Source organism: Mizuhopecten yessoensis, unplaced genomic scaffold (assembly GCF_002113885.1).
Source record: "Mizuhopecten yessoensis strain PY_sf001 unplaced genomic scaffold, ASM211388v2 scaffold10603, whole genome shotgun sequence".
NCBI lineage: Eukaryota > Metazoa > Mollusca > Bivalvia > Pectinida > Pectinidae > Mizuhopecten > Mizuhopecten yessoensis.
In genome coordinates, this window is record NW_018408629.1 from 1,219,433 (window position 1) to 1,244,634 (window position 25,202).

Below are 25,202 nucleotides of genomic sequence, written 5' to 3' on the forward strand. Positions count from 1 at the left end.
GTGGTTTTTCATATTACAGCAATCTCTCCTTCTATTTCCTTCTATTAACAGATTAGCTCAATTGATTAGAGTGACAGTATAGCAGTACGAGGTTCGTGGTTCGAATCCTGGTCTCGCCACTTTGTGTGGCCACAGGTGTGAATATTTACACTCAGAACATTACATTCTATTTATTTTATCTGTATTATTTCTTTCCATAAAAGTGATATAAATTATGGTGTTTTTTTCATAAATAGTTTATCAAAGCTATATTCATTCTTGTTGAAACAGTTTCCAATGCACATTTAGTTGTTGGTAGTGGTGTGGGGACCCTTAACTACAAGTCATAGCCGAGTGTAAATTATAACACAAACGGATGTTGGTCCCGCAGCGCCATTAATCATTAACACGCAATGTACGCGCACACGTCTCTACAGAATGGTCAGTATGTGTAAAGTGCAGACGTTTGTAAAAGCGGACTGGTACAGAAAATGCAAATTTGTATAATTGATAATAATTGAATAAACGACTAACATAACTAAATCTAAAGTAATCCTGTTCCAAGGGAAGCAGAACATTATATATTTTTAATTATGGTGTTTTTTTCATAAATAATTTATCAAAGCTATATTCATTCTTGTTGAAACAGTTTCCAATGCACATTTAGGAACCACCACTACTAACCTAAAACAAGGTTGGTAGTGGTGTGGGGACCCTAAACTACAAGTCATAGCCGAGTGAAAATAACGAAATAGTATCGCAACATACGGACTACAGCATAGGTCCTTGGAATACTAACTTCATCTGATTGCTCACTTGATTTGGTTTTAATTTATTTTTTCATGTTAACTTTTTCTCTACTTATATAAGATATATTACGAGTCAATGACCGTATGGTAATATAATTAACCATATAAGATATAGATATGTTACGAAAACATCGTACACTAAAGCACATTTCCATTTGTATGAACAAACAGCAATTTTAATTTTGTCTATTCCACCAATTCAAGGTTTTTCAGGCTATATCGTAAAACCTAAAACAAATAGACAACAAAAAAAGGTTATGACGTCATATGCCACAATGTTGTGCGCGGTATTTGTATTTAGTTTTAACCTTATTTAGTTGATATATTTTGCCAATACTCGTCCCTGACAAGTCCTACACATGCGGTAATAGGGAAAGGGAAAGGGGTAAGGGAGTGATATGAAGTGTAAACTAGGAATGAAGAATATATTAATTTATATATGATCATCAGATGTTAATATAATATTGCTATATTACAATAACGAAAAATGACGTTAACAATAACGCGATTCTGAATAATATAGTCATGTTATAAAGAATTGAATTTCTTATCAATGCTGTAAATGGACACTAGAAATATATACAAAAATTATATATTATAAATAACCACTAAACAACTATTGACAATTGTGTATACCATAAAACACCGCCATAAACATCTTGCCGTTCGTATATAATATCAATCACACGTTTCAACTCAAATTCCATATCAAGGTAGCACAATCACTTTGTCAATTCATCATAATCATGGCCAGTTCGTGACATAATATAGTATATATCAATACAATGGTAAAATCACTGAACAGAGTTATAAACCCAAATACATTTTAAGATACACTAGTCAAACAAATGCAACACAACATATCACACATTAAAAGGAAATCCAAAAGGGCTATGCATTAAGTTGAACTATTTTAAGATTTGATTACAAAATCTTGGACGGCTCGAAAACTCGAGAAAGTTCGAGATTCATCATCAAAGAAAACTGATATGATAATTGATACGGCTAACTGATAATATGAATCTGTCTAAGTGCTGTTTATTTATTACATTCTAGCAAATAATGTGTTGAGTTTTCCCTGGCAACGCAAGAACAATTCGGGGAGGGTATGGTTTTTTTGTAAACAAGTGTTCAAGCTACATAACGTACACAGTCTTGTAGTAGATTGGACCAAGACATGAGCAGGAAAATATTGAATAGTGCTATTTTGCCATGCATTTATATTTTTATAAGCCGGTAAAAAGACTCACTTGATTAAATGTGAATGAGAGACTGTCTTGTACAGATTCTTTTACTTTGACATTGATAGAACAAATACATTCTTGTCACATATTTTTATAACAGTGTTTGTGAAGAAGTATTATGAATATAGATAATCACACTGTGTTTTCTCATCGTGAACTCTACCTTTTATATATTTTTTCATTCATGAAAAGTCAACTAAATACCATATCTTCTAATTTACCTCTAGGTTTAATAATCATCGATCCGCGAGATCCTCGATCCGTGACAAACGGGAACAAAGAAAACACGTGCGCGGGGTAATTACATCTGCCTTATAACTATGCAGAAATATAGTTTAAACAATATTATCGTCACTGGCTTCTTCATGTACTTATTCAAGCTTAAAACGATGTTATCATTCCCACAATGGGTTTTTTAATAACTTGATTTTATAATGATTTGTTGATGACGGACTATTTTCTTACGCGGAGTAACTTTGTATGGACGTCGCGAGCATATTTTTTTTTTTTTTTTTTTTTTTTTGAGGAAATACATTCCCAAATCGGAAAATCCATTCTCAAATTGTCCTCAAGTCGTTCTTAAGTCAGAAGGTCGGTATTTTTCTAGAGTATTATCATACTGACAACCAATGATAATGAATTCCCCAAGTAATCGGTAGGTCTTACAGTGTAATATATAGATGATTATGGATCCCCGCGGCAATTCTGTTCTGTGACTTACCATTGCAAATAGATACAGATCAAAACAGATCAACTATCCGCATTGCAACAGTCTGGGGTTCTATCTTTTCTTTCCATTTTTGCTACACTTTCATTTTGGCGGTTCCTTCATACATAGTCACTTCCGGTAAGTCCGCTGTCAGAAAAATAGGACCTGGTTTAGTGTCATGTGACCAATTGTTTTTTATGGAATTTCACTGAGATGACATTTTTAACAAGAAATATCTTTATCGGCGTATAATTGATATGATATAACGTAAAATATGTTAACTGATAAATCCAATAGGATACACACATTAAATGATTTAGCCGTGAGAAACCGTTCCTATACTGATCGTTCAACGCAATTTCGATAGCGTCATGTGTAATGCACATTTTCTGTATACCGCCCATCAGAATTGATATTTTTTTTACTCTCGTGGCAGCTTCAGATCAAATAATCGTTATGTTAGATCTCTCATGCATTTATAAATATAAGATAACGATGGATATATCGCTTTTATGTAAAAGGAAAGGAGCAGATATAGAGGCCCCAAGCAAGTGCTTGTTGGTTATCATTTTTGTCCAACTCGATAATGGTTACGTCATTATCAAAACTTTGACTAATACAATTACGTCAATGTTGTTACACACTAGTGAGTAACCAAACTGCTTACCAATTCCTAGCATTTTTTATCCAATAAGTCGGAAGTACGGAAACCTATAAAGTTTTTTTTTGTGAGAAACACAATATGTTTACTGAGGCCATCACTATCAGAGATGTATATGCCTAATGCTTCTACATAGTTCCTTCGAATATAAATCCTTAGTCTACTGTTCATCAAATTTAATCGACTTGGCATGCAATACGCACTTGTATGAGTCAAATGAGGCGATGGATTCCCGATTCCCGAAACGATCTTAAACGACTCCGCATAGTCTGAACGTGATTGGGAGATTTGATGTGCACAGATGTCTAGAAGAAATGACCTATGGTGCAAAAGATCGTCGTAAGGCCCCTGTTGGTCCTGCTGTCCGTACCTAAAGTTGGCTGTGACCTGTTAGTTGGAGTTCAGCCAGGCTTCGTATACATGGAATATTAGTCTAATTCTAAATTAGATGACAGTCCTAGAATATAGGATTTACACGCCATAGACAATAGGTCTATATGATACAGATTTCTTATAGACGTAACGAATTTTGATAGACCAGCCCTTGACCATGAAAATGTTATTTATATATTTAGTTTTCAATAACATGAAATAAAGAAAATATGTTAAATAATAAAGGAAGACAAGTAGTTACACAGATATTTTCTTCACTGTACATCATAGATACCAACCCGAAAGACAACTTGGTCTATGAAGTAAATGATTCGCATAGAACAACAGTGTTTTCGTGGCGATTGTCTTTTGGTCTACCGTTAAGTTCGAACACCGAGATGTTGTGCCAAGAGTTGGCTTTGATTATTTTGATCATAATTACAGCGTTCTTTGGCATATGTTCTATCAAGCAAATGAAATAAAAGGAGTGGAACGGAAAAAATGAGTAGATACACACGTCTGATGTTTGTGCATCAGATTCTTTGTTTTCTTTCATCTCGTTGAACAGTTTTGATTTCAAAATTGGGACACAACTCTTTAATAGGTTTTAATATGATATGAGTGGACGCAGGCATTGCTGCCTCTATATCCACATCAATGTAATTTGAAATACAATTTGGTAAACATAAAATAAGTTTATACATAGGACGCTGTATGATCGTACTTCAGCTCAAGATCTTTCCAGAATCGTCCAAGTTTTTCTCAAAGTCAAATACGTCTACGTGTAAGTGCTCTTAACAAGCCTAAGGTTTTAATTTAAATCCACCGTGTACCGTTCCCTATTCTACACCCATGGACATGAACAAGTGTTGCACGTAGACATTCACCCTCTCTTTCTTTAGCTTAGAAAAATTTTAAAAGGAAAAAAAATCTGCTGTTCACGTAATCACGTTGCAATAACGTCGGTCAACAACGTTTCCATTTATACCTTTTAGTATATAATTTTTGCCTCATTTTCTCTCATGACATACCTACCGTTTATTCATTACTCTACCGAACGACCCTGCGTTACATTATTGTACAAGCCGTGCGTTAGGACTTCAAGCAAGCCAGCAAACAAACAAACGAACAAATAAATAAATAATTTAAATAGCTACACAAGTAGTGTATGAGTTATATATGTGCGGGTTATTAGCACAGACATGTTTAGGTGTCGTCAAAAGAATTAAAAAGAAGTACGGAATTTCTTATGTATAGTCTTCGTCGTCATTGTGAATTTTCTCCCAAAGAGATTTGAGTTTCGGTATACGGTTTACTTACGTGTAAGCTGTTGAGCGTTTCATTTTAGTTACAGTTCGTGCTCCAATGATGACTGCTTTACCTTCCCTGAAAGTCTCTGCGTACTTGAAATGGGTAATTCTTTAAAGATCCATCAAAGTGTTAAAAAGGCCCTTCAACTAAATAAAGGGTAACTAATTGAGCTAGTTTGATTGATACATCAAAATAATCTGACAACAAGATATTGCTATATTTTCCAGAGCATTTCCAGATTAACATTGCCTTGAGAGAATGCATGTATCAATATGATACAAGGGAGTTAACTCCCATGAAACCTACGTACACGGCATATTTTGTTCAATGGCATGGGTAATACAGGAAGGTATTTATCAGCCTCAGACTTCCATTATACAGCCATTAACAAAACCGTAATACTCAATTATGATACTTTATCATATTTTAAAAGAAATTGTAACACTGGTCAGTATATGTGACTGAAATGATTTATGAGATCAAGTCCTGCAGTCAGTTTGTTATAACAATGTACGTGTTAAGCCAGAAGTGTTTACATGATGAACCGGAAGTCATCTTCTTAAATTAAAAAGTGTTTACTGGAAATAAATATATAAACTAGGAGATTTTAATGTATAACACTTTTAATATGTATACAATTTAAATGTGTATATATGAAACAAATGGAGGAGTAGACTGTGCAATGTACTTGGATACAGTAGCTGACTGCAGCCGAATTAAGTAAACAGTATACTAAATCAACATATGTGCGTGTATTATGGTGGTTACATAAAGAGGGTGAGAAAATATTAAAAGAAAAAAAAAAAAAACGAAGGACGTTTGTGGTCCGAGTCAATGATTTTTCCAACACTTTCGAACCCCGAGTTATATGTACAAACATATGTTGAATGTATCTGTTCTACCACATAAGATGTAACCGTAAAGTCCTTTTGGTGTCTACCTCAGTGTCCATAGGTCTTTGATAAGCAAGATGTCTTAATGATATAATCTTTTAAATGAGGCGGTTTTTTTTTCAATCTATCGACATCGCTCGTCAACACATGAAATCAGCATTTGACGTATTTACAAATACTCTTAGAGCACATGTTTCACGCTGTATCGAGCTCCGTCCCATAGCCTTACGTGGATCACTTGGTACGAATCCTCTCGGGATTATTCCTAACATGTATCAAATAAATTCTACAAGTGGTATTTGATCATGGACGATGAACAGCCCGCCATGTCAGCCATCTTGGATTTCGAACGTCGAACCGATCCAAATATAACATCATACAATTTCAACTCATGGTAATTCATTGTGAAATTCCTGTGGTTGAATTTGAAATGTTAATTGTGATAAAAACCTATGGGCTATTGATCCAAGCTATTCCTAGCAAGGTTTGACTAAATCAGACAGACATAATTTGAGAAGAAGATAGAAATATTTTTTAACTATTGACAATTTCATACAATGCTACGCCATCTTGATCGTTAAATGGCATTGATCTCTCCCCAATAGATTTTGATGACATCATAAAATACATTACTCTCTTCATTGCTTCGCATTAGCGTATGAGGCGACTTGGGTCGCCCCTTAGCATTGCCGTTTTCTGCTGTGCCTTCTATTTGAGGAAGTGTATTTCCAAACGGAAGCGAAGGGGAGATAATTGTATACAGTAAAATGCATAGTGCAGTTGGACAGGGATCCTTATATGTTGAAATGGGTGCAACAGATTTTTTTTTCATAAAAAGTCACCTCAGCAGAGGACATGGAGTAAAACCTCCGATTCTGCCAGGGGGTTGTGGGCTGCCTGGATATACCTCGCCTACGATGTAACACAATTACTACGTTGAGTACAAAAGGTTTACTTTCTACTTTTAAATTACTGATGTTGATAGCGGACAGGTGAAGCTTGAAAGCTTTTTGAGTTATTTGTGTACTTAAAACCCATTACAACTTGTTTTCTTTGAAAATGATTTGTCGTTTTCATTATACATGTATGAGAGGCTTATCAAGTTTTAACTTTCTAAGTATTTTTTTCTGTTGTTATTGCTTCATGAATTTATTTATTTATTGATTGATTTAAGTGTTTTTATTTTCACTTCAATTGCTTAACATGTGAATAGCTGTTAACAATCTTTCAGCGGTGAATTCAGTAACCCGTGTATTACCTTACTACTGTTAAAACTCTGCTGTATAAATACAGTTTAAAGTTAAATGGAGTAGTGTTACACTTTGTTGAAAAGTGTGCATATGATATGATTGTGTGATTGATCAACCGCCGACTGCTCCAAATTCTTCAAATTTGAATAATAACTTCATGTACATTTGAAGTTCCCGTTTTCCTTACAACAGCACTATGTAGCGAGAAAGATCGACAGTCCCTGGCTCAGGATTAACCGGTTTTGTGCTTCATTACTCAACGACCTATTTCATTTTTTTTCTCCTTGCATAAACATGGCTGACAGGTAAACATGGCATGCATAAATTGTTACACAGCATATACACACAACAGGAAATATATTTCCAAGAAAAAGAAAAAAAGAAAAAGAAATTGACGCTATCCATTTTGCGGAGGTAATGCTCATTCATATATACACTTTATTTATTTTACATCAATTATTAAACAAGTTATTTCAACTGATCTTAATCACTCCTGTTGGCCCAGATGTTAGAGGGTATGGTGGTGTTTAAACCTCCTTGTAATAGCGCGGATCTGATGTCGACTTTATAGTGCTACCTCACTGAAATACCATGCCAAAGGCGCCCATCACAGCATTCCACCCGGTCACATTCGACAAAATTGAGGTGTTGCCAAGCAAGGCACTAGGAAATAAAAGGCAGCTAGAAGAAGAAAGAAATACAAAGATCCAACATATTGTTGTGGAGCCAGCAGATTAATTTTAGTCGCTTTTATGTCCCCAAGTATAGGACACAAAAGCAATTCCCAAATTCTACCGGGGGTTCCCGCATTAGTTGCCTCTTAAAATACATGCGGTAGTTAACAGAATGTGTTGTCTTTTCTCAATTACCCCACCTGTAGGGGTCGTCCGATCAGGGAATCGAACCCTGGCCGCCTTGGTGAAAGGTAAGTGTGCTATCCACTGCGCCACCAGACTACCCAAATGCTCATTTGGTGTTTTTAATATTTTTATAAATGTGCATGATAGGGAAATGTAAGGCCAGATTTCCAAATTTATTCAGGTAACTTAATTACTGACAAAAACATTCTCAAGAAATCAGTGATCAAAAACCTAACCAGAGGTACATGAGAAGATATCACTGAGTACATTTTGATAAGGAAGAAAAGAAAAAAGATTTTTGGTAGCATCAACATCGCTGTCTTAATTTGTATCCAGAAGAAACCTCCATTTCAGGGTTATATATCAATCGTTTCTCACAGCCAATAAATTGAATGCGGCTGGCTAACATTTTAACGTCTCCAATAATTCTGCTGAAGAGTTCTCATATCGCCTTTCCGTCTTGCAGCTATTATGTTTGTTTTCAATCAGTGAACTATGATGTTCATGACGTGTCCTTTAAAACTCCGTAGGTTTGCATGTCCCAATCCGTTGTTGTTTGTTAATACGTGCATTTGTAACTGACAAGCTACGTGAACTAACACACAATATTACAAGCATATTCAATCGGAAGTTGAAGCAAAAACGATAAGTATTATTTAACAAATACGACACCTGCATGTAAAATAGGCTTTCAAAACTTACAGTAGTTTATCATTATTTTTTGCTGCATGTCACAAAGCGCTACACAGCATTACATGGCATTTCGTAGAAGCACAAAGGAACACAAACATTGAACAATGACTCAAAAAACGTGATGATTTTTGACAAATTGATGATTAAGACCTTGAATTCCGTGGTAAGCTTATCACTCCATTGAACCACTTCTACGAAATGTCGTTTAACCTATATATTTGTTTAATGTCAACGTTTTGCTGTTTGGCTTGCACTTTTTATGATGTTGTTTACTTAATTAATACGCGAATTTCTTGTTTCTGACTCTATTTCTGGTTTTTGAATCAAACACTACACATCGATATCAAAACGACAATCGTGTACACGTTGAAAAAACAAAAGCACATCTTACAGACAGGTAAGTGTTTAAATTGAACATTTGTTGATGCATGTATTTATCTATTTATTTATTTATTTGTAACGTGGCGATATTAACTGTATTTCTCTGCAATATACATGTATATTTTGTGTTAAGTATTAAACTGCTTTCAGTTTGCAATCATAGGCAATATGTATGCCAACTGGACAAAGGCAAATTCAATGAAGCGCTTCATGTTGGATTTGCCTTTTTCCAGTTGGAATTCATTTTGCCTATGAATGCCAACTGAAAGCAGTTCAACAATTATACTTATCATTTGTTTAATCTGTTCATCTCATAAAAAATAATTACACTTATTATTATTTAGCATTTAGTTCAAATAATGTATGTATCGTGTATGCTTTTTCAATAAATAGAACAGACATCTCCCAGAGAGGGTCAGTGGTATCCAACGTAACAATTATGACGTCATAATAATGACGAGGTCAATAATCGATCAGTGGCATTCATAACCAATATGAATGCCAACTGAATTTGGTAGGGTTATATAGTGGCAATGCGATACGATGGTAGATAGAACATGCTTAACAAATGTATGATGTTAGGTTACGTATTCTACGTATGTGTGCTAGAATTATTTCTCTTCTTGAATCTTTCTAAAACATTAACGTGTATTGCTGAATGGTATTTATGAACGATTTTTCATTAATTCTATTTTGTTGTGACACGTTATAATTCAGTTTTACCTTTTTTAACGTCTCGTTACAACTATATTGTATTAATATCTAGTCTAACAAAGGAATTCTTCCCTTGGTGTGAAGGCTGGCGTTGGTCATATTGCAATAAAATCTAAAAAGCTTAATCTCATTTTTCCAAAGGACCTTATTCGTGATTTACCATGACTGTCTCTCTTTTCCGTGCTTGTTAGATTGGGAACAAAGGCAGATTAAAAAAAATCACTTTTGTAAACAAATTTAAAATCTAATAAATAAATACAAATTTTGATGAAATAAATCGACATAAGAATAAACCTGATTTATTTATTTAAACAACCTATGTTTATTCTCGGGGGGATAGGGGCACCAAAATAACGTTATTTACAGACAGATTTTTCTTTTTTTTTAATTTTTCAATTCCTCCTGTCAGAGATTTATCATATATCATATATGTATTATACATAGACATGAGCAAACTTTTCACAGAAATGGACAAAATGCGTATAGATTAATGGACTTTTTATATATTATTCGTTAAAAAGAACACAATAAATAAGAAGAAAATTAAGACAAACTGAAATCTGCTGTAAACGCATTTGAGATTGTATCTAATGCTCTCAAATGATCTAAAGTAATAAACACATGTCAACTATATATATGATATATAGGGAAATGTGTACATTTATATTTGTACTGTTCTTATACATATGGTACATAGATGGATAATATATGGTAGTCGGATGATGCAGTTAACAACACACTTGCCTTTCACCAAGGCGACCGGGTTTTCTCCCGGTACTCCGGTTTCCTCCCACAGTAAGACCCCACGCGCGCTTACCTCCAGACCAATAAGAGCGATGAATAAAAGTTGATTATTTCATAATTGCTGTAAAATAAATAAGACTTTATGTTATTTTATTTTATTTTAAAATTGATCATTTTACAACGTGCTGGTATTCATGCTGTACTTTGTACATTTTAGTGTGCGCAAAACATATTTTACGTAAAGAGTAGATTTCCTTCATCATTACTTGTATATTTGCTGTTGCATTCGACATCATTTGTGCTCATTTGTTATCGGATATTTCAATTGCACCACTTTTCAAAAGGTTAATTTAGTCTACACCTGTTTAAAACAAGGAAAAGGAACATGTGCGTTTACGTTGATTCATCACTACTTTGAAATAACTCTGGGCATTGTGTAAGAAAATGCATGCCATTTGCGATTTTTTTGCATAATGCGCACATAACATTTTCTTGTTCCCATGTACATTTTCATTAAACTACATAATTAGTTCCTATGGATATTCCCAGTTTTTTGTTAAACTTGCAGCAAGACGAAGATTCTGGCGGCTCTATGTGCATATCTGTGTAATTCTTGTTTATAACATAAATCACTTATCTAAATGATGTCATTTAAATACAGCATTTTTATAAAGATCGTGCAACTATTTCCTGATGCTATAGTTGTGCATACAGTACGACTTAGTCATAGAAACATGACAGACTATCAAACTTACACATCACATTCAAGATATCAGGTCTGAAAAATCTGTTGTTCGATGCAAAGTTTACAACATGTTGGGCGTTGTCACAAGTATGATTCAAGAGTTAATGAAATTGAACCGAAGTTATAATCGTGAACATATCAGCCAATCAGCGACCAATATAGAACACAAGTGATAGCCAGATATATCTCGACCAATCACAGGCAACGGCAGCCATTCTAAATACTGAAACTTAAAAGTCGATTGGTGCCAAAATGTATACTCCCGTTGTCTCAGAGATCAGTAACTATTTTGTGAAAATGTTGACTTCTTTTTACGCACCAAAAGGTCTTTGTGTGAGCATCCTTTTTACAACTTTGTGTGTTTACACATGGATGTTTCACAACATATACTATTAACATTAACGTTAATTATATCATATGTTCCAAAATATATTTATCAAACTTTCTCAACTAGGACGATCGACAGATCAACAGAGTTCCAAAATCTTGAGGTTTCTTACCCAATTTTCAGCTCTTCTCCATACATATTCATAGGAAAGTAGATAAACATAAGTAAACGTAATACAGGATCAGAGGGATTTAAGTACAAATTAAGAGGCAGATGCCACTTCATGCACGATCCTTTATCTTTATTGTTGGCTAGCATAAGTAAGCAATTAGGATAATGCATAATGTGATAGGATTAAGGCTAGAACTAGAACGAGTCAGTAATGGACTGTCAAGTGCCATGTAATTCCTTCGGTACAGGTAAGTGTAACTTCTAAAAGATAATACATGCTTAGTCGTATCAGTGTTCAATTCATTTATTTGCAGTACAAATGTCTGGGAAACAATTTTGAATGAATACATCATATCTTAATATAGCGTAATATTGTATTACAGAGAGCTGAACGATGACGTTTGATGACGTCATCAAACAGGTGGGAGCGTTTGGACCGTACCAAAGACGCCTCATCCTGCTCGGTTTATTTCCGTACCTCATCTTCGCATTTCAGTTCATGATTCCTATTTTCATCCTGTCAGAACACAAACACCGGTAAAATTTTACATATAAATTTATTCAAAATTACGCAAATACAACTTAAAAATAAAATCGTTTTAAAAAATCAATACTATTCGTTTTATAACTATTGTTAATTATCAAACGCCAATATGGAATTAGCTTTCGTTCGGCTTACGTTCGTTTTGAATGTATCATCTTTCATGTTGACACGAATCAGACACCGATGCAAACAATTTGTTTGTATATGCATAAAAGGCGTGTATACAAACTATACAGTAGTCAAATAAACATGTACATAATAGGCATAATATACATTTAAAAAACTAAATGATACGAATATTTTTAATTTTCCATATACTGCAAATAATAGTTAATTTATTAGATTTTTACAAAATTGTTTTTTTTTTTTTTTATCTGAAGATGAAAATAGATGAAATAAAAAAAATGAAGAATTTCCATCAGTGTTTAATATTTAAATTATTATTCTATGTTACATTTTTTAAATCATGTCTGGCCGTGTATGGTATTTTGGCTTTATATTCCCATATGTGTTAAAATATATATGTTTATGATATAATGCTATCAATAAATTGTATGGAAGGCATTTCATTGATGTTATTGAACACGTTTTCCTAATTGGACAACGGTATTCGGTGATTGACAACTTTTATCTAAATGTCTAAATATATATATTCTATACTGCTCAGATGTAAAGACAAGCAAACGGCATACCCAGAAGACAATATATGGGTGTCAAACGCCTCGCTTACCTCATGCCAAACCCATCACTTCGATAATGTCACAAACACTACGTATGACGTTCAGTGTAAGTCATGGTCCTACGATACGTCTGAACAAACCAGCAGTCCGATTTCGGATGTAAGTATACATATATATAGATGTAAGTAAACATATATATAGATGTAAGTACACATATACCAGGATGTAAGTAAACATAAGTAGGGATGAAAGTATGAATTTATCAGGATGTAGGTAAACATTTATCAAAATGTAAGGATACATATTAGAATGTAAGTAAAAATATGCTAGGATGTTAGTATACATACAGCAGAATGTAAGTAAACATATATCATGATTTTAGTAAACATAAATGAGAATGTAAGTATACATATATCTAGGTGTCAGTATACATATCAACGTGACGTTAATAAATTAATATCCTAACATTAACAAGTTTGTTGAAGGTGGATCTATATTTGTAAAAATATATTTCAAAATCAACTTATTTAAAGGCTAGGTCTTTGTGCAATGATCCAGAGGAATACGAAAAAAACAAGCACTTATTTGTAAAATATATAGATGTAGAAAGCCAAATTAAGTAAACTTTTTAACTAATGTTTTTTTTTTTTTGGTTTCTTTTAATTTTTAATTATTTTTTTTAACAATACATTTACAATTCATTTTTCCATGCAACATACACACACTCATTCCATTTCTAGTCATTAGCAAATTAAATAAACTTTTTAACTAAGGTTGATTTGTTAGCAACTGTTTCTATTACCAGGTCTTCTTTCAGTAGAACACATATTGATTTGTTGGAGCAATCAAACAGAAAACAATTCATTACTTGTTATCCACCAGGGAAAAGGATAAGGAAAAGTTGATATTTCCCTGTTTGTTCAAAATACAGGCAAATTTCTTGGGCTTTCAGGAAATATAAAAAAGTTTCGTTTCTTGATCGTTTTCTTGCATCATCTGTAAAAACGACCAAAAGAAAAAAAAAATCTGTTTAGTTCAATATTTAATACTCAATGGACGATTATTCACAACCTCACTTTCCGGCTTAGTGACATACATTTAGCTGAGATTAGTGTAATATCAAAAAGAGTATAGTCCAAAGAAGACAACATTTGTTTTGAGTTCACGTCTTCTTAACAACTAAGGACCTCCTACCAGATAATGACCTACTTCAACAGGTTGAAGGTCATGTCAAGGTTATGTTCTATTTCTGTGGTGTTCAAGAGGGAGTGATGAATAGGAAATGAGAGTTCTATGCCACTTTATCTCTCCTTCTTTATTTATAGTAAGTCCCTGCCTGACGGGATGGATCAGTGGGGGACCAGTGAGGGATGAGGGACTGACCCCGTGACCTTTTAATTCCCTTTGTGTCTTAATCAAATAATACATACCAACTCAAATAGGGAACATTGAGGTACTGCCTTGCGTCAATTCTATTTTTAGAGAAACCGATTCGGTCCGCTTCTACATTGCGTATCGTAGTTATTTTAAGCCTGGTACACTCGTTACAATAGTAGAGACTGAGTTACACTTCTCGCCATATATAAAGGTACGTTTAGTTACCCTCTTTTCATTTCTCAATCATGAGTTTGAAGGATTATTTAAAAGACATATACTTTGACTTAAACAGTCCTGTTAGCTATGAAGGAACAGAAAAAATCTGCTGATTTCTGAAGAAAGAAGGAAAGTACAAGGTTGGCTTTGATGTTATTCGACCTTTCCTGCAGGACACAGACGCCTACGGTCTACAACGACCACTTCGTTACAAGTTTAAGACCAGAAAAGTGATACCTCAAGGTATCGATGTTTTATGGGACGTAGATCTCGCCGATGTATCCGACCTAGGAAAAGAAAACGATGGAATGCCTTATTTATTCGTTGCCATTGATGTGTTTTCACGTCATTTATGGGTAGTTCCTCTTAAAAACAAGATTCACAACACAATCATTGACGGATTCAAAAGGATTTTTGGTCAGGGCAGACAACCTAGAGATGTCAGATCGGATCCGGGGAGTGAATGGAAAAATAGATGGGTGAAGCAATATTTAGATAAAGAAGGGGTGGGTATTATGTCCCTCATAATGTCACTCATGCAAATTATGCCGAAAGGGTGATCAGGACATTGAAAACATTAATGTACCGATATTTCACGCACAACAGAACCTATTGGTACTTAGACATTTTACAAGACACTGTCCGTAATTACAATGCGAGACCTCACAGCGCACTTGAGGGGAAATCTCTATAACCTATAAAAAGGACGCCATAACGAACTTGTCTTCATTTCCATTTTAGCAGCCATGCAGTGTACATCGTACCCAGAATGTAAAAGAAGTTTCTTGCGAAGAGATGTTCTCTTCAGACACATGAAAACAATTCACGGAGGCAGTCAATCATATCCGCAAACCACTAATGCGTATCCACCGCCACCGCCGCCACCGCAGGAGGTACAGTTGTTGCTGCCATCGCAGGAATTACAGTCACCGCCGCCGCCGCCGCCGCCGCCATCATCACCGCCGCTAACGCCACCGCCACAAGAATTGCATTCGCCGTCCTCGCAAGTGACACGGTCGCCACAACGGGACTTTGTTTTTAAACATCCCTTCACAGCTAACGTGTCTGGTCCTACTTCCTGTGGGAAAACGTACTTTGTTAAAACTATGCTTCAAAATTGTTTGACAAAAATAGAGCCTCCACCTCAGAGAATCATATGGCTGTACAAACGATGACAACCTCTGTATGATGTCATCACAGCAAATGTCAACCCTTCAGCTGAATTTATACAGGGGATACCTCTCGACTTAGATCAAGATTCTTTCATTAATCCGAGTGTTAGAAACCTCATCATACTGGACGACCTAATGTCCACAGCCTCCAAGGATCCGAGAATCAACGAATTATTTACCGAGGGGAGTCACCATAGAAACCTCTATGTCATTGCCATTAATCAAAACCTGTATTACAACAGGGACCCTACACAGATAAGGAATTGTCACTATTTAGTCGTGTTTAATAACCCTGTGGATAAGCAACAAATCATGACGCTGGCTAGGCAAATGTATTCAGAGAATTCACAGTACTTAATGACGCAATTCAGAGAAGCTACAAATAAACCATATGGCTATTTATTGGTGGATCTAAAACCTACTACCCCTGAATATTTATGTAACGTCTTCCCGAATGAATCTATAAATGGATGTACGAATGCGATTTTGATTAATTCTGATCACAACCTTCCTACTGTGCAGACGTATTCTGGAGTCTCTGAAGAAGATACGTATTTAACTGCTGTAGTAGAAGAGCCACAGATCATCAATATGATCAGCAGTGAAGATTGTGGTGTTGTCTTCGAAAACTTACATGATCTCCAGAAACACATTAGGAATTGATGTCCCGATCAATATCCTATTAAGAGAAAAATGTCTGAGGAAGTTTCTGAACCTGACAAAAAAAATGAAATTTGACAGAACGATCTCTGAAGATAGTGAATCGTCCATATATTCATACGACGAAGACGCGGATAACGTGTTTACACAGTTTGCGGAAATATCTAGAGATGAAAACGAAGAACAATGGCAAAAGAATTATGAGAATCAAGGAATGTCACATTCCGAGGCTAAATTGAAGGCTGATATGAAACTTAAGGATGAGGACCTTAAAGAATTCCTAGGATACTATGGAAAACTGAAGTCCTATTTATTGCAGTTAAGACACGGGCGATTACATGAAGATGTTATGGAATCCATTGAAAACTGCATGGATGATGGGATGGATAGAGGAAACATAAACTATTGACTGATATCTAATGACTTTATTAAAACAGACGGACATTTCATACAAACATGCATGCTTTCTACCATATAGCACAAGAGGTGCTTATTTAAACGAAGTAATGTACAAACAAATCGTATAGTATTTACAACCATCAAGTAGAAATAGCATTTATTAACATACATATAATTTGTGAAAACAAAATGACATCTATATAGTTGCACAAACGATAACATTATAAAAACTTGAGCGTTTATTGATATGAAATGACTCATCACTGTGAAATTGTATAATGACCATAAGCCAAACTCTCTATGCCAGTGAAATACGGTTTGTCGTAGTACGGGGATAGACTAGTCTTGTTGACCGTTATACTATAGAGTTGGTGATCAAAACTACGTATAAGATTCATTTTATGTTTGCAACTACTTTGTTAAAAAAGACAGTGTAAGTACGCTTGATGCCTCATTTGCTTTTCAATAACAGACTTCTTCACTCCCTTGGCCGTACGTTTTTCTATACCCCCGCACGTCAGACTGTACATTTTTGGTTTTAATCCAACAAACTGATCCATAATTTGACCTTTTCATTCGTCTTTCATTTTCCCGAGGACTTTGCAATTTTTCATTCTGAATAAAGGACTGTCTTTTGGGTAATTGCTCGTGTCAAACAGGTCGGCGTTTTCTTGTAGGTCCCTGTACCAGTCTGGTGTTTCTATACGGTACGTGAGGGAGTCAGTTTCAGTAAAGAGTTGTTCGGCATTAGATCCATACTTTTGTTTGATGAAGTCATAATGGAATCGATACATGAATATCTTTGAGACCTCTAGAATACAGAACCCTGCATAAATTGGCCGATTTAAAACAATATTTGTTTTCTTCATGCTGACGGCGACAAGACCTTTGTTAAAAAATTTGAAAGATTGAAAATCTGGTTTAGCACAGACCTAGCGGAGACTTTTAGACGTATTGACCAGCTCTACACTGACTCTTTTTCTCATGTTTTTCATTGTTTTGCCAAAAACGGAGTTGTTCATCAATTTGAAAAAGTCCTTCTCAAAGTCAGTTTTACAGAGAATTCTTTTCTCGGTATTGAAATCAACATAAGGCTTCAGCCACGCAGATTGAGCAAACTCAATAGCTCGATGAATTTTTGTGAGAATCATACCTTTTGAGAGGTAATCTTTCAAATTTCTGTAATGGAGAACATACTGCTGCTAGGTGCAAAGGTTTGGGACAATTTTTCTTTGATGTCCAATTTCTCTCGAAGCTTTCTAGAATGTGGCGAGAGCATGTTCTTTGTATGCTGATGTTTTCGGGTGCTAGGGGATAATCATTGTGTTTGTCATGCAAATGATCCGGATATTCGAGATCAACTTCTAAAATGTAGCCCGTTTCCGCTTTGTCGTCAACGTTAGTTATGTCATACTGTGCGATTTGTTCTGGTGTCAACCATGCAAAGTCTTTTTTCCGGTAGGGGTTCAGACATGCTCGTACCATATAGGTTGTTCATGTCAAGGTATGTGGGCCAAGTGATCGGTTTTGACGGATCGTTCTCTGGGGACATAGGATTATTGGCCTGAGCAAATTTCTTTGAAATCATTGACACACCTCCCTGTATACCCTTTTAAACCATCAGTACCATGTCGATATCATCTAGAAGCTGAAGTTATACCCCGGTCATTGTTAACATGGCTTCCCAAGAAAATTCGGGAGCCGAGTAATAGTGGGCAGGATCCAGTTTGTAATAGTCCAAGCTGATGGACCGAAAATTCTCGAAGACATCAGCTAACAACAACACGTTTGTCTGTAGATATAGATCATGATAATCACCAAAGCATGTCATGTCAAACGTGTTTCAAATGGACAGTGCATGTTCATAATCTGTGTCGGGTAGATCTGAATCTGAAAGTTTATTGTAAAACCGATCTTTTCCAGGTAATTCATTGTCGGCAAACTTTTCGGGTGATGTCACATAATCGTACGGATACACTCCCTTCCTAAGAAGAGGTTTCTTCAGGAAGTGCTTTGACAAATTTGGGAATTTATCTATTCCCTCACTTGCTTAAATTGACACAAGTGTGTCAAGAGAGGCATTCAAGAATTGAAAGGAATCTATGAATCTCAATTTCCCGACGGAGAACGACATTTTTTTCCATATTGTTTGGAATGCAAGACAGGGTTTTTAAAAGCCTCTGCGAGGTTGTCATTTAATTGAGAAACATTCGTACATGTTGAATTTATATATCTAAATGTGGGTTCTGCATAAATGACTTCGTTGTTTTGGTAAAATTTCACACATTTTACAAAAGTGTATTTCATACCTTTGACCTTTTGTAGTCTGTTTTCTAAAATGCCTTTGATAACCATTTGAATGTCACTAAAGAAATGCAAAACGTCCCAAAAATTTCCCGGGTTCGGATCTAATGTTTCCGACTGGGCCTCCGCGTTGTTGACGAGTTGTCCAGGCGTCTCGTCGTGTCAAACATCGATCACATATATCTGTCCTCCTTCCATAACATCTTCCCGGGAGTGGCCGGTGACACCACTTGCACTCTCTTCCTTGATCTCCACAAGGTGCACAAATTATTTTTCCCGGTAGAATATTTTTCACTCTCGAACACAATATACATTTACGTAAACATTGTTTTCAGCAGTTTTACAGTCAGGTTTTCAAGCGTCATCGCGTTCTCCAATATTCTGTCTTTTCGGGGAAGTCGAATAAACACTGTCGTTAATATCGGTTATTTTCCTTTTCCGGTTAGGTGGTGTATTTTCCTTGTGCGATTTAAGATGACGATTGAAGTTATCCTTTCGGTTAAAGCTCATACCGCTGTGAGAACATGTATATTTAATCGAATCGTCGTGAAATGTTCTTTCGTGTCTAAGTAGATGTGACTTTTGTTTAAAAACTTTGTTACATACATCACATTTGTTTTCATTGGATTTTTTCGTATTTTTATCATCTGACAGTTGTTGGGTGAGGAGAAAAAGGCGGCGTAAATTTGGAGACAAACCGTTGATTTCGGCCAATTTGTCTAATTCAGCTACAGTCTGTATTATGTACATATGACGTCTATCCATCTCCATTCGAACGTTACACTGTTACTTGTGTATAAACAGCTGATATATATGTATACACCTTGATTGACAGCGAGATAATGGCGCTCTATAGGTAAAGAGACGTTCGACTGGTTTTCACTATTTTTCCCAAAAGCTGTCTGCTGTGTATATCTTCAGTAGCGAGTGTGTATGTTAAACTTCAACTGATAACGCTTTTATAAGTAAAGGTGTCTAATATACACAAATTGGGAAAACCCGCACTGGGCTTAAAATAACTACGATACCGCAAAATAGAAGCGGACCGAACCGATTTCTCTAAAATTAGACTTGACACAAGGCAGTCCCTCAATGTTCCCTATTTGGGTTGGTATGTATTATTTGATTTAGACACGAAGGGAATTAAAACGTCACAGGGTCAGTCCCTCATCCCTCACTGGTCCCTCACTGATCCATCCCGTCAGGTAGGGATTTACTATAAATAAAGAAGGAGGGATAAAGTGGCGTAGAACTCTCATTTCCTATTCATCAAGGGAGGCAAGTAGGGCTCGTGACCGTTGGGGGTTTGAGTCACGGCACGGCACTCTGTTGTATTATCAAGCAAGTTACTTTAATCGATTCAGCTGTAATTGAGTACGTGGTTTGGCAGTGCTAGAATTTTTGACTACTTACTGTGAGGGCCGAAATGGTAGCACCTGCTGTATGATCCCCAGGGAGTTGAGAAAGATGTTGGCTGGTTGCAAAGGCCGTATAACCACGGATAATGATTTGTGAACCGCTTTGAGACGACATACGAACTAGGTTGTGATAAAGTGGTACATGTATAAAAGAAACTCGAATTATTATTATTATTATTAAGTTATAGTTGTCCCGTACATGTTCGCGGACATCAAAAACATAATCTACCTTCAGTATGTCATTGTGTGAGCGATGAATAAAAAATCTCCTGAATAATACGGGCTTTCCTTCTGTGTCTTGTTCTCATGGTCACAGAAGAGACTAAGATGATATGAGGTCGCCACCTATCAAAAACCAAACTCGTCTCCCCTTTTTTAAATGTTAAAACGAGGACACACTGGTATTGTTTAGTAGGGGGCAGATCAGTTTCGGTATAATCTGGGTCCCTGAATCAGGGACAAATAAGAAAACACCTACATGTACATCTAAAGAGTGTATCATAATCTTAACTTCCTCGAACATATACGTTTATGCATTTGGATTACACCATGCGATTTTCTCCAACCGAAAGGATTGCAAAAAAAGAGAAAAGCTTTTCTGACCCGAACCGTGCAAACCACAAGAAAGAATAAAGGTATTGTTATAATGACTGGTTGTTACGAATATATCAAATAAACAAACAATATCATTTGATCAAACATTTTTATAATTTAATGTTTGTTATTGTGAATACTTCAATTTACATATATTTAATTGCAGTTTGATTTAGTGTGTGATAATGCGGTTGCCAAGTCACACGTTACCATGGCGTTTTCGTTTGGAATGCTGGTCGGTGCTCTGTTGTCCGGGATATTCGGAGACTCGTGAGTATATTTACAGCATCAGTGTATGGAGCTTTCACATTTGTTATATCATTGTATAAATGGTGAATCCAGTCATCGTCAAAATGTGTCGAAGACCATTGCTTTGACGCGATCATATGTTTCTTTGACAATTTTGCAACACTTCTTTCCTGGTATCGAAATGGTAGTAAATCTTCATTTTCATATATGTTTTAAGTAAATATACTACTTACAATAGAAAAGGCGTTGGTGCTGACTTCTTCACTGTCATTGACGTAATAATTTACTTCTGTCAAACGCGTACATCAGAATAAACCTGTTCATGATACAAAATAGTTATATGATGTAGATTTTAAGTACGTATGTCTACCCCGATAATGTGTTCGTTTTAAAGATGGGACTCGGTCAATAAGCAGGAATCTAAAGCTTAAATACGTTTATAAATCTAACTTATATAAATGCGTGTATACCGTTGTAATATTATTTCTCCCACAACCACTTTAGTTTTCCTCACTCCCAAGGAGTTGGTAAACATTTTTAACAGCCTGGACGTGATTTCATTAAACAATATTTTATGACGTCATGTCTTTTGACGTCACGTAACAATGCTTTGCGATGTCATCTTCCATTGTGACGTCATGATTCACGTCAATTGAGTTAGATAAACATAATAACCAACTCGTTGGGGAACCTCTATATGCCTTAGGTTCTTAAAGTGTGCCCTTTTCTTTTGCTATACTTTCTGTGACCTGCTTTACCGTAAGGTCACTTCATACATCTTTATGTTATTTGTGTTGTGTTTACGTCCTCGTAACAACTATGGTCACATGAAAACTATGTTTATAAATAATAGGGCCCATCATGTGACAGTGTTTACCTAATGGTGCTTTGTCTTCGTGAATGCACGTATGCTGATTGAAAACATACGATAATACGATAATATATGCATAGCGATCTGAATAAGGTATAAACATACATTCTATGTGTGATATCATTATGTACATAGATTATATGCTGTTTTCTGTTACGCGAAAGTGAATGCAGACTCAAACATTTTAGGACTCTCGCCGTTATTTCCTTTTTTTTAATTTTACTCAGTTTTATTTCTATTAAGATCTTTAGGCCTTCGCACTTCAAGCATGTAGAGTTAGATTCAGTAGAAAGTTTCATATCACCATCCCGTACTCACTACTAAGTTGAAAGCTATTGTGGTATATTGTTGCCAATGCCTAACGCTTGTGGAGAAATAGTTATGTTATCTATACGCTGACTTGGCTTATTACTAAGTGAACTTGTCACGATGTCTAAGTAATTTTGATGGTAACGCTATCCCGACTTTTTCAAATGACGTTCAATTTCACACTGCTGATATGCTGTGCATCGCAAACCAACAAAAGAATACAGAAGTGTCAACAAAAACGTAGTTCGAACTCAAAATAGATGACAGTAGGATAAAAAAATTGGCAAAAGGAAACATGGATGAATGCGCTTTAAATGTACAAATATAACAAAACTAAGTGTTCTGGAAGTGTGTCTGCTGCTTCATCGACGATATCTGACTTTTATTTCCATGTCAAATTCTAGAATCGAGACAGAAACAACTTAATTGCAAGGCATACGAATTGAAATGTATAGGTAGATAGACATTTATTGAACTTTAACGAGATATTGTTGCCAGATATTGTAACAACCCTCACAGTGATAACAAACATGTGAAAATTTCGTGTTTTTATTCGTTATAGATTTGGACGTAAACCTGTAGTATGCATCACTCTGACGTTTTTGTGTTTCTCTATCGGCTGTGCATGGGCTCCCTCGGCGTATGTTTTGGCCATACTGAGGTTCTTGACGGGAGTAGGATGCAATCTAGGCCCATTGAAACTTATTGGTAAACACGATATTGAGTCAAAACATATTGCCAATTGTATGTTACATTACACTAAGCAATTATGACATAATTGCCTTCAATCTGCATTTTGAATTTTAGAATATGTTATTGTAGTAGTTTTATAACTATTTGGATTTCAATGTTTTTAGCCCCTACCATACCAACAGCTTTATGATGCAGTGTAATTCAATTTTGGCATATTGTATGTACATGTATTACTTAATATTGAGAGTGGAATCACCACCTGTGTTTGTACCTTGCACACTTTTATATGCATTCTATAAAGAAAGATTTCGTGTTGTTGTAATACACGTATCAATATCCGCAGTTCTTTGAGAGTCACTGTCTGACAAAGGGCTAACTAAAATAGCCTATCAAATAACTATCAAATTTGAAGAAAAACATAGATTACAAATTCTCTATAGGAACTCTGGCTAAAGTTGTTTGTTTGAAAAAGAGAAAATCAAAATATAAAATGGCAAATTTCATCTTAACTATGATACCAATGGCGGTGATCACACTGAGGATGTCTTTTCAGGTGGAATTATATTAATTATAGAACTACAAAACCTTTGTTTACAAAGTAAATTCTATCACTGAAAAAAAGTCATCCAACACGCTTGGTCGTTAAAAAAAGGGTATAAATTGTCTAAAATCCATTCAGACGCCCACATCTGGTTTCAACAATAAACACCACCTTCCATACATATTGTTTGTGGGGGGAAATTAACGTCTTTGATGCTAGAAAAATAAGATTTTTTTATCTTCTAAATATTTACTGTTTCTTAAAAACTATACAGAAACTAACCAAAGATGCCATTGCTTCAAGGAAGTATAAACCTGTAAAACAATTACCTTTCGAATAACATTGTTAAGGCCTATACATACATGCTACCTAATCAACAGTTTTAGAGCATTTACATAAAAAATACCAAACCAACATTTTTAGGGCCTTTACATAAAAAATACCAAGCCAAAATTGTTAGGGCCTGAACATAAAAATACCAAACCAACAAAATTAGGGCCTATACATAAAAATACCAAACCAACATAATTAGGGTCCATACATAAAAATATCAAACCAACATTCTTATGGCCTATACATAAAAATGACAAACTAACATTGTTAGGCCTATACATAAAATTATCAAACCAACATAATTAGGGTCCATACATGAAAATATCAAACCAACATTCTCATGGCTTAAACATAAAATACCAAACCAATATTCTTATGGCCTCTGCATAAAAAAAATCGTGTAGTTTATGGCTATTTATTGTGTTTTACTTGTTTTACAGTAATGGAAATGGTGGGACCAACGTGGAGATATTTTGTGGTTTCAGTTCACGAGATTACGTTTACCATAGGGGAGATGATCCTGTGTTGCCTGGCTTACTTCGTCAGAGACTGGAGAACATTACAACTGACTGGATCAGTGCCGTCTGTTTTCGGTCTGCTGTATGTGTTGTGAGTACTTAGTAGGCTCGTCAAGTGTAGACTGTATTTACGTGCGCAGGAGCATTTCAACAGCTCAGTCAGATGGTTTAGAAAATGGCCTAACACAATACTAAGGGAGACACCGAAATCACTTTCAACTGACCTTAACTTGGGCATTACTATGTTAGCTTAAGACATAACGTAATACCTGCCTGAACATAGAACTTTCGCACGTAGAACCATAAATAACAATTAAGTCAAGTTTATCCAAATTTGTTATATTTTTGTATCTCTCCCTTTAAACCTTATCGACTGTTTTTGTTTGGTTGACTTTTCAGACACATCAGTTAGCCCGCTTCTGTCACAAGGTGGTCGACACTGCTGTTAGAATACTAATCC

At 35.5% G+C, this 25,202-nt stretch overlaps 1 protein-coding gene across 1 annotated transcript; it reads left to right on the forward strand.

Moving 5' to 3' along the window:
- Positions 1-399: 399 nt before the first annotated feature.
- LOC110461321 (organic cation transporter protein-like) lies at positions 400-25,202 on the forward strand. The gene is made up of 7 exons (XM_021514747.1): positions 400-420; positions 12,248-12,401; positions 13,076-13,247; positions 21,395-21,498; positions 23,220-23,365; positions 24,665-24,833; positions 25,142-25,202. Exons 2-7 carry the CDS (start codon positions 12,259-12,261, stop codon positions 25,152-25,154), a joined length of 747 nt encoding a protein of 248 aa, XP_021370422.1. The 5' UTR covers positions 400-420; positions 12,248-12,258; the 3' UTR covers positions 25,155-25,202.

Coding starts and splice junctions, on each gene's coding strand:
- LOC110461321 (XM_021514747.1), top strand. CDS start 12,259: ATGACGTTTGATGACGTCATCAAACAGGTGGGAGCGTTTGGACCGTAC. Junction 12,402..13,075: donor CTGTCAGAACACAAACACCG/GTAAAATTTTAC, acceptor TATACTGCTCAG/ATGTAAAGACAAGCAAACGG. Junction 13,248..21,394: donor CCAGCAGTCCGATTTCGGAT/GTAAGTATACAT, acceptor ATTTAATTGCAG/TTTGATTTAGTGTGTGATAA.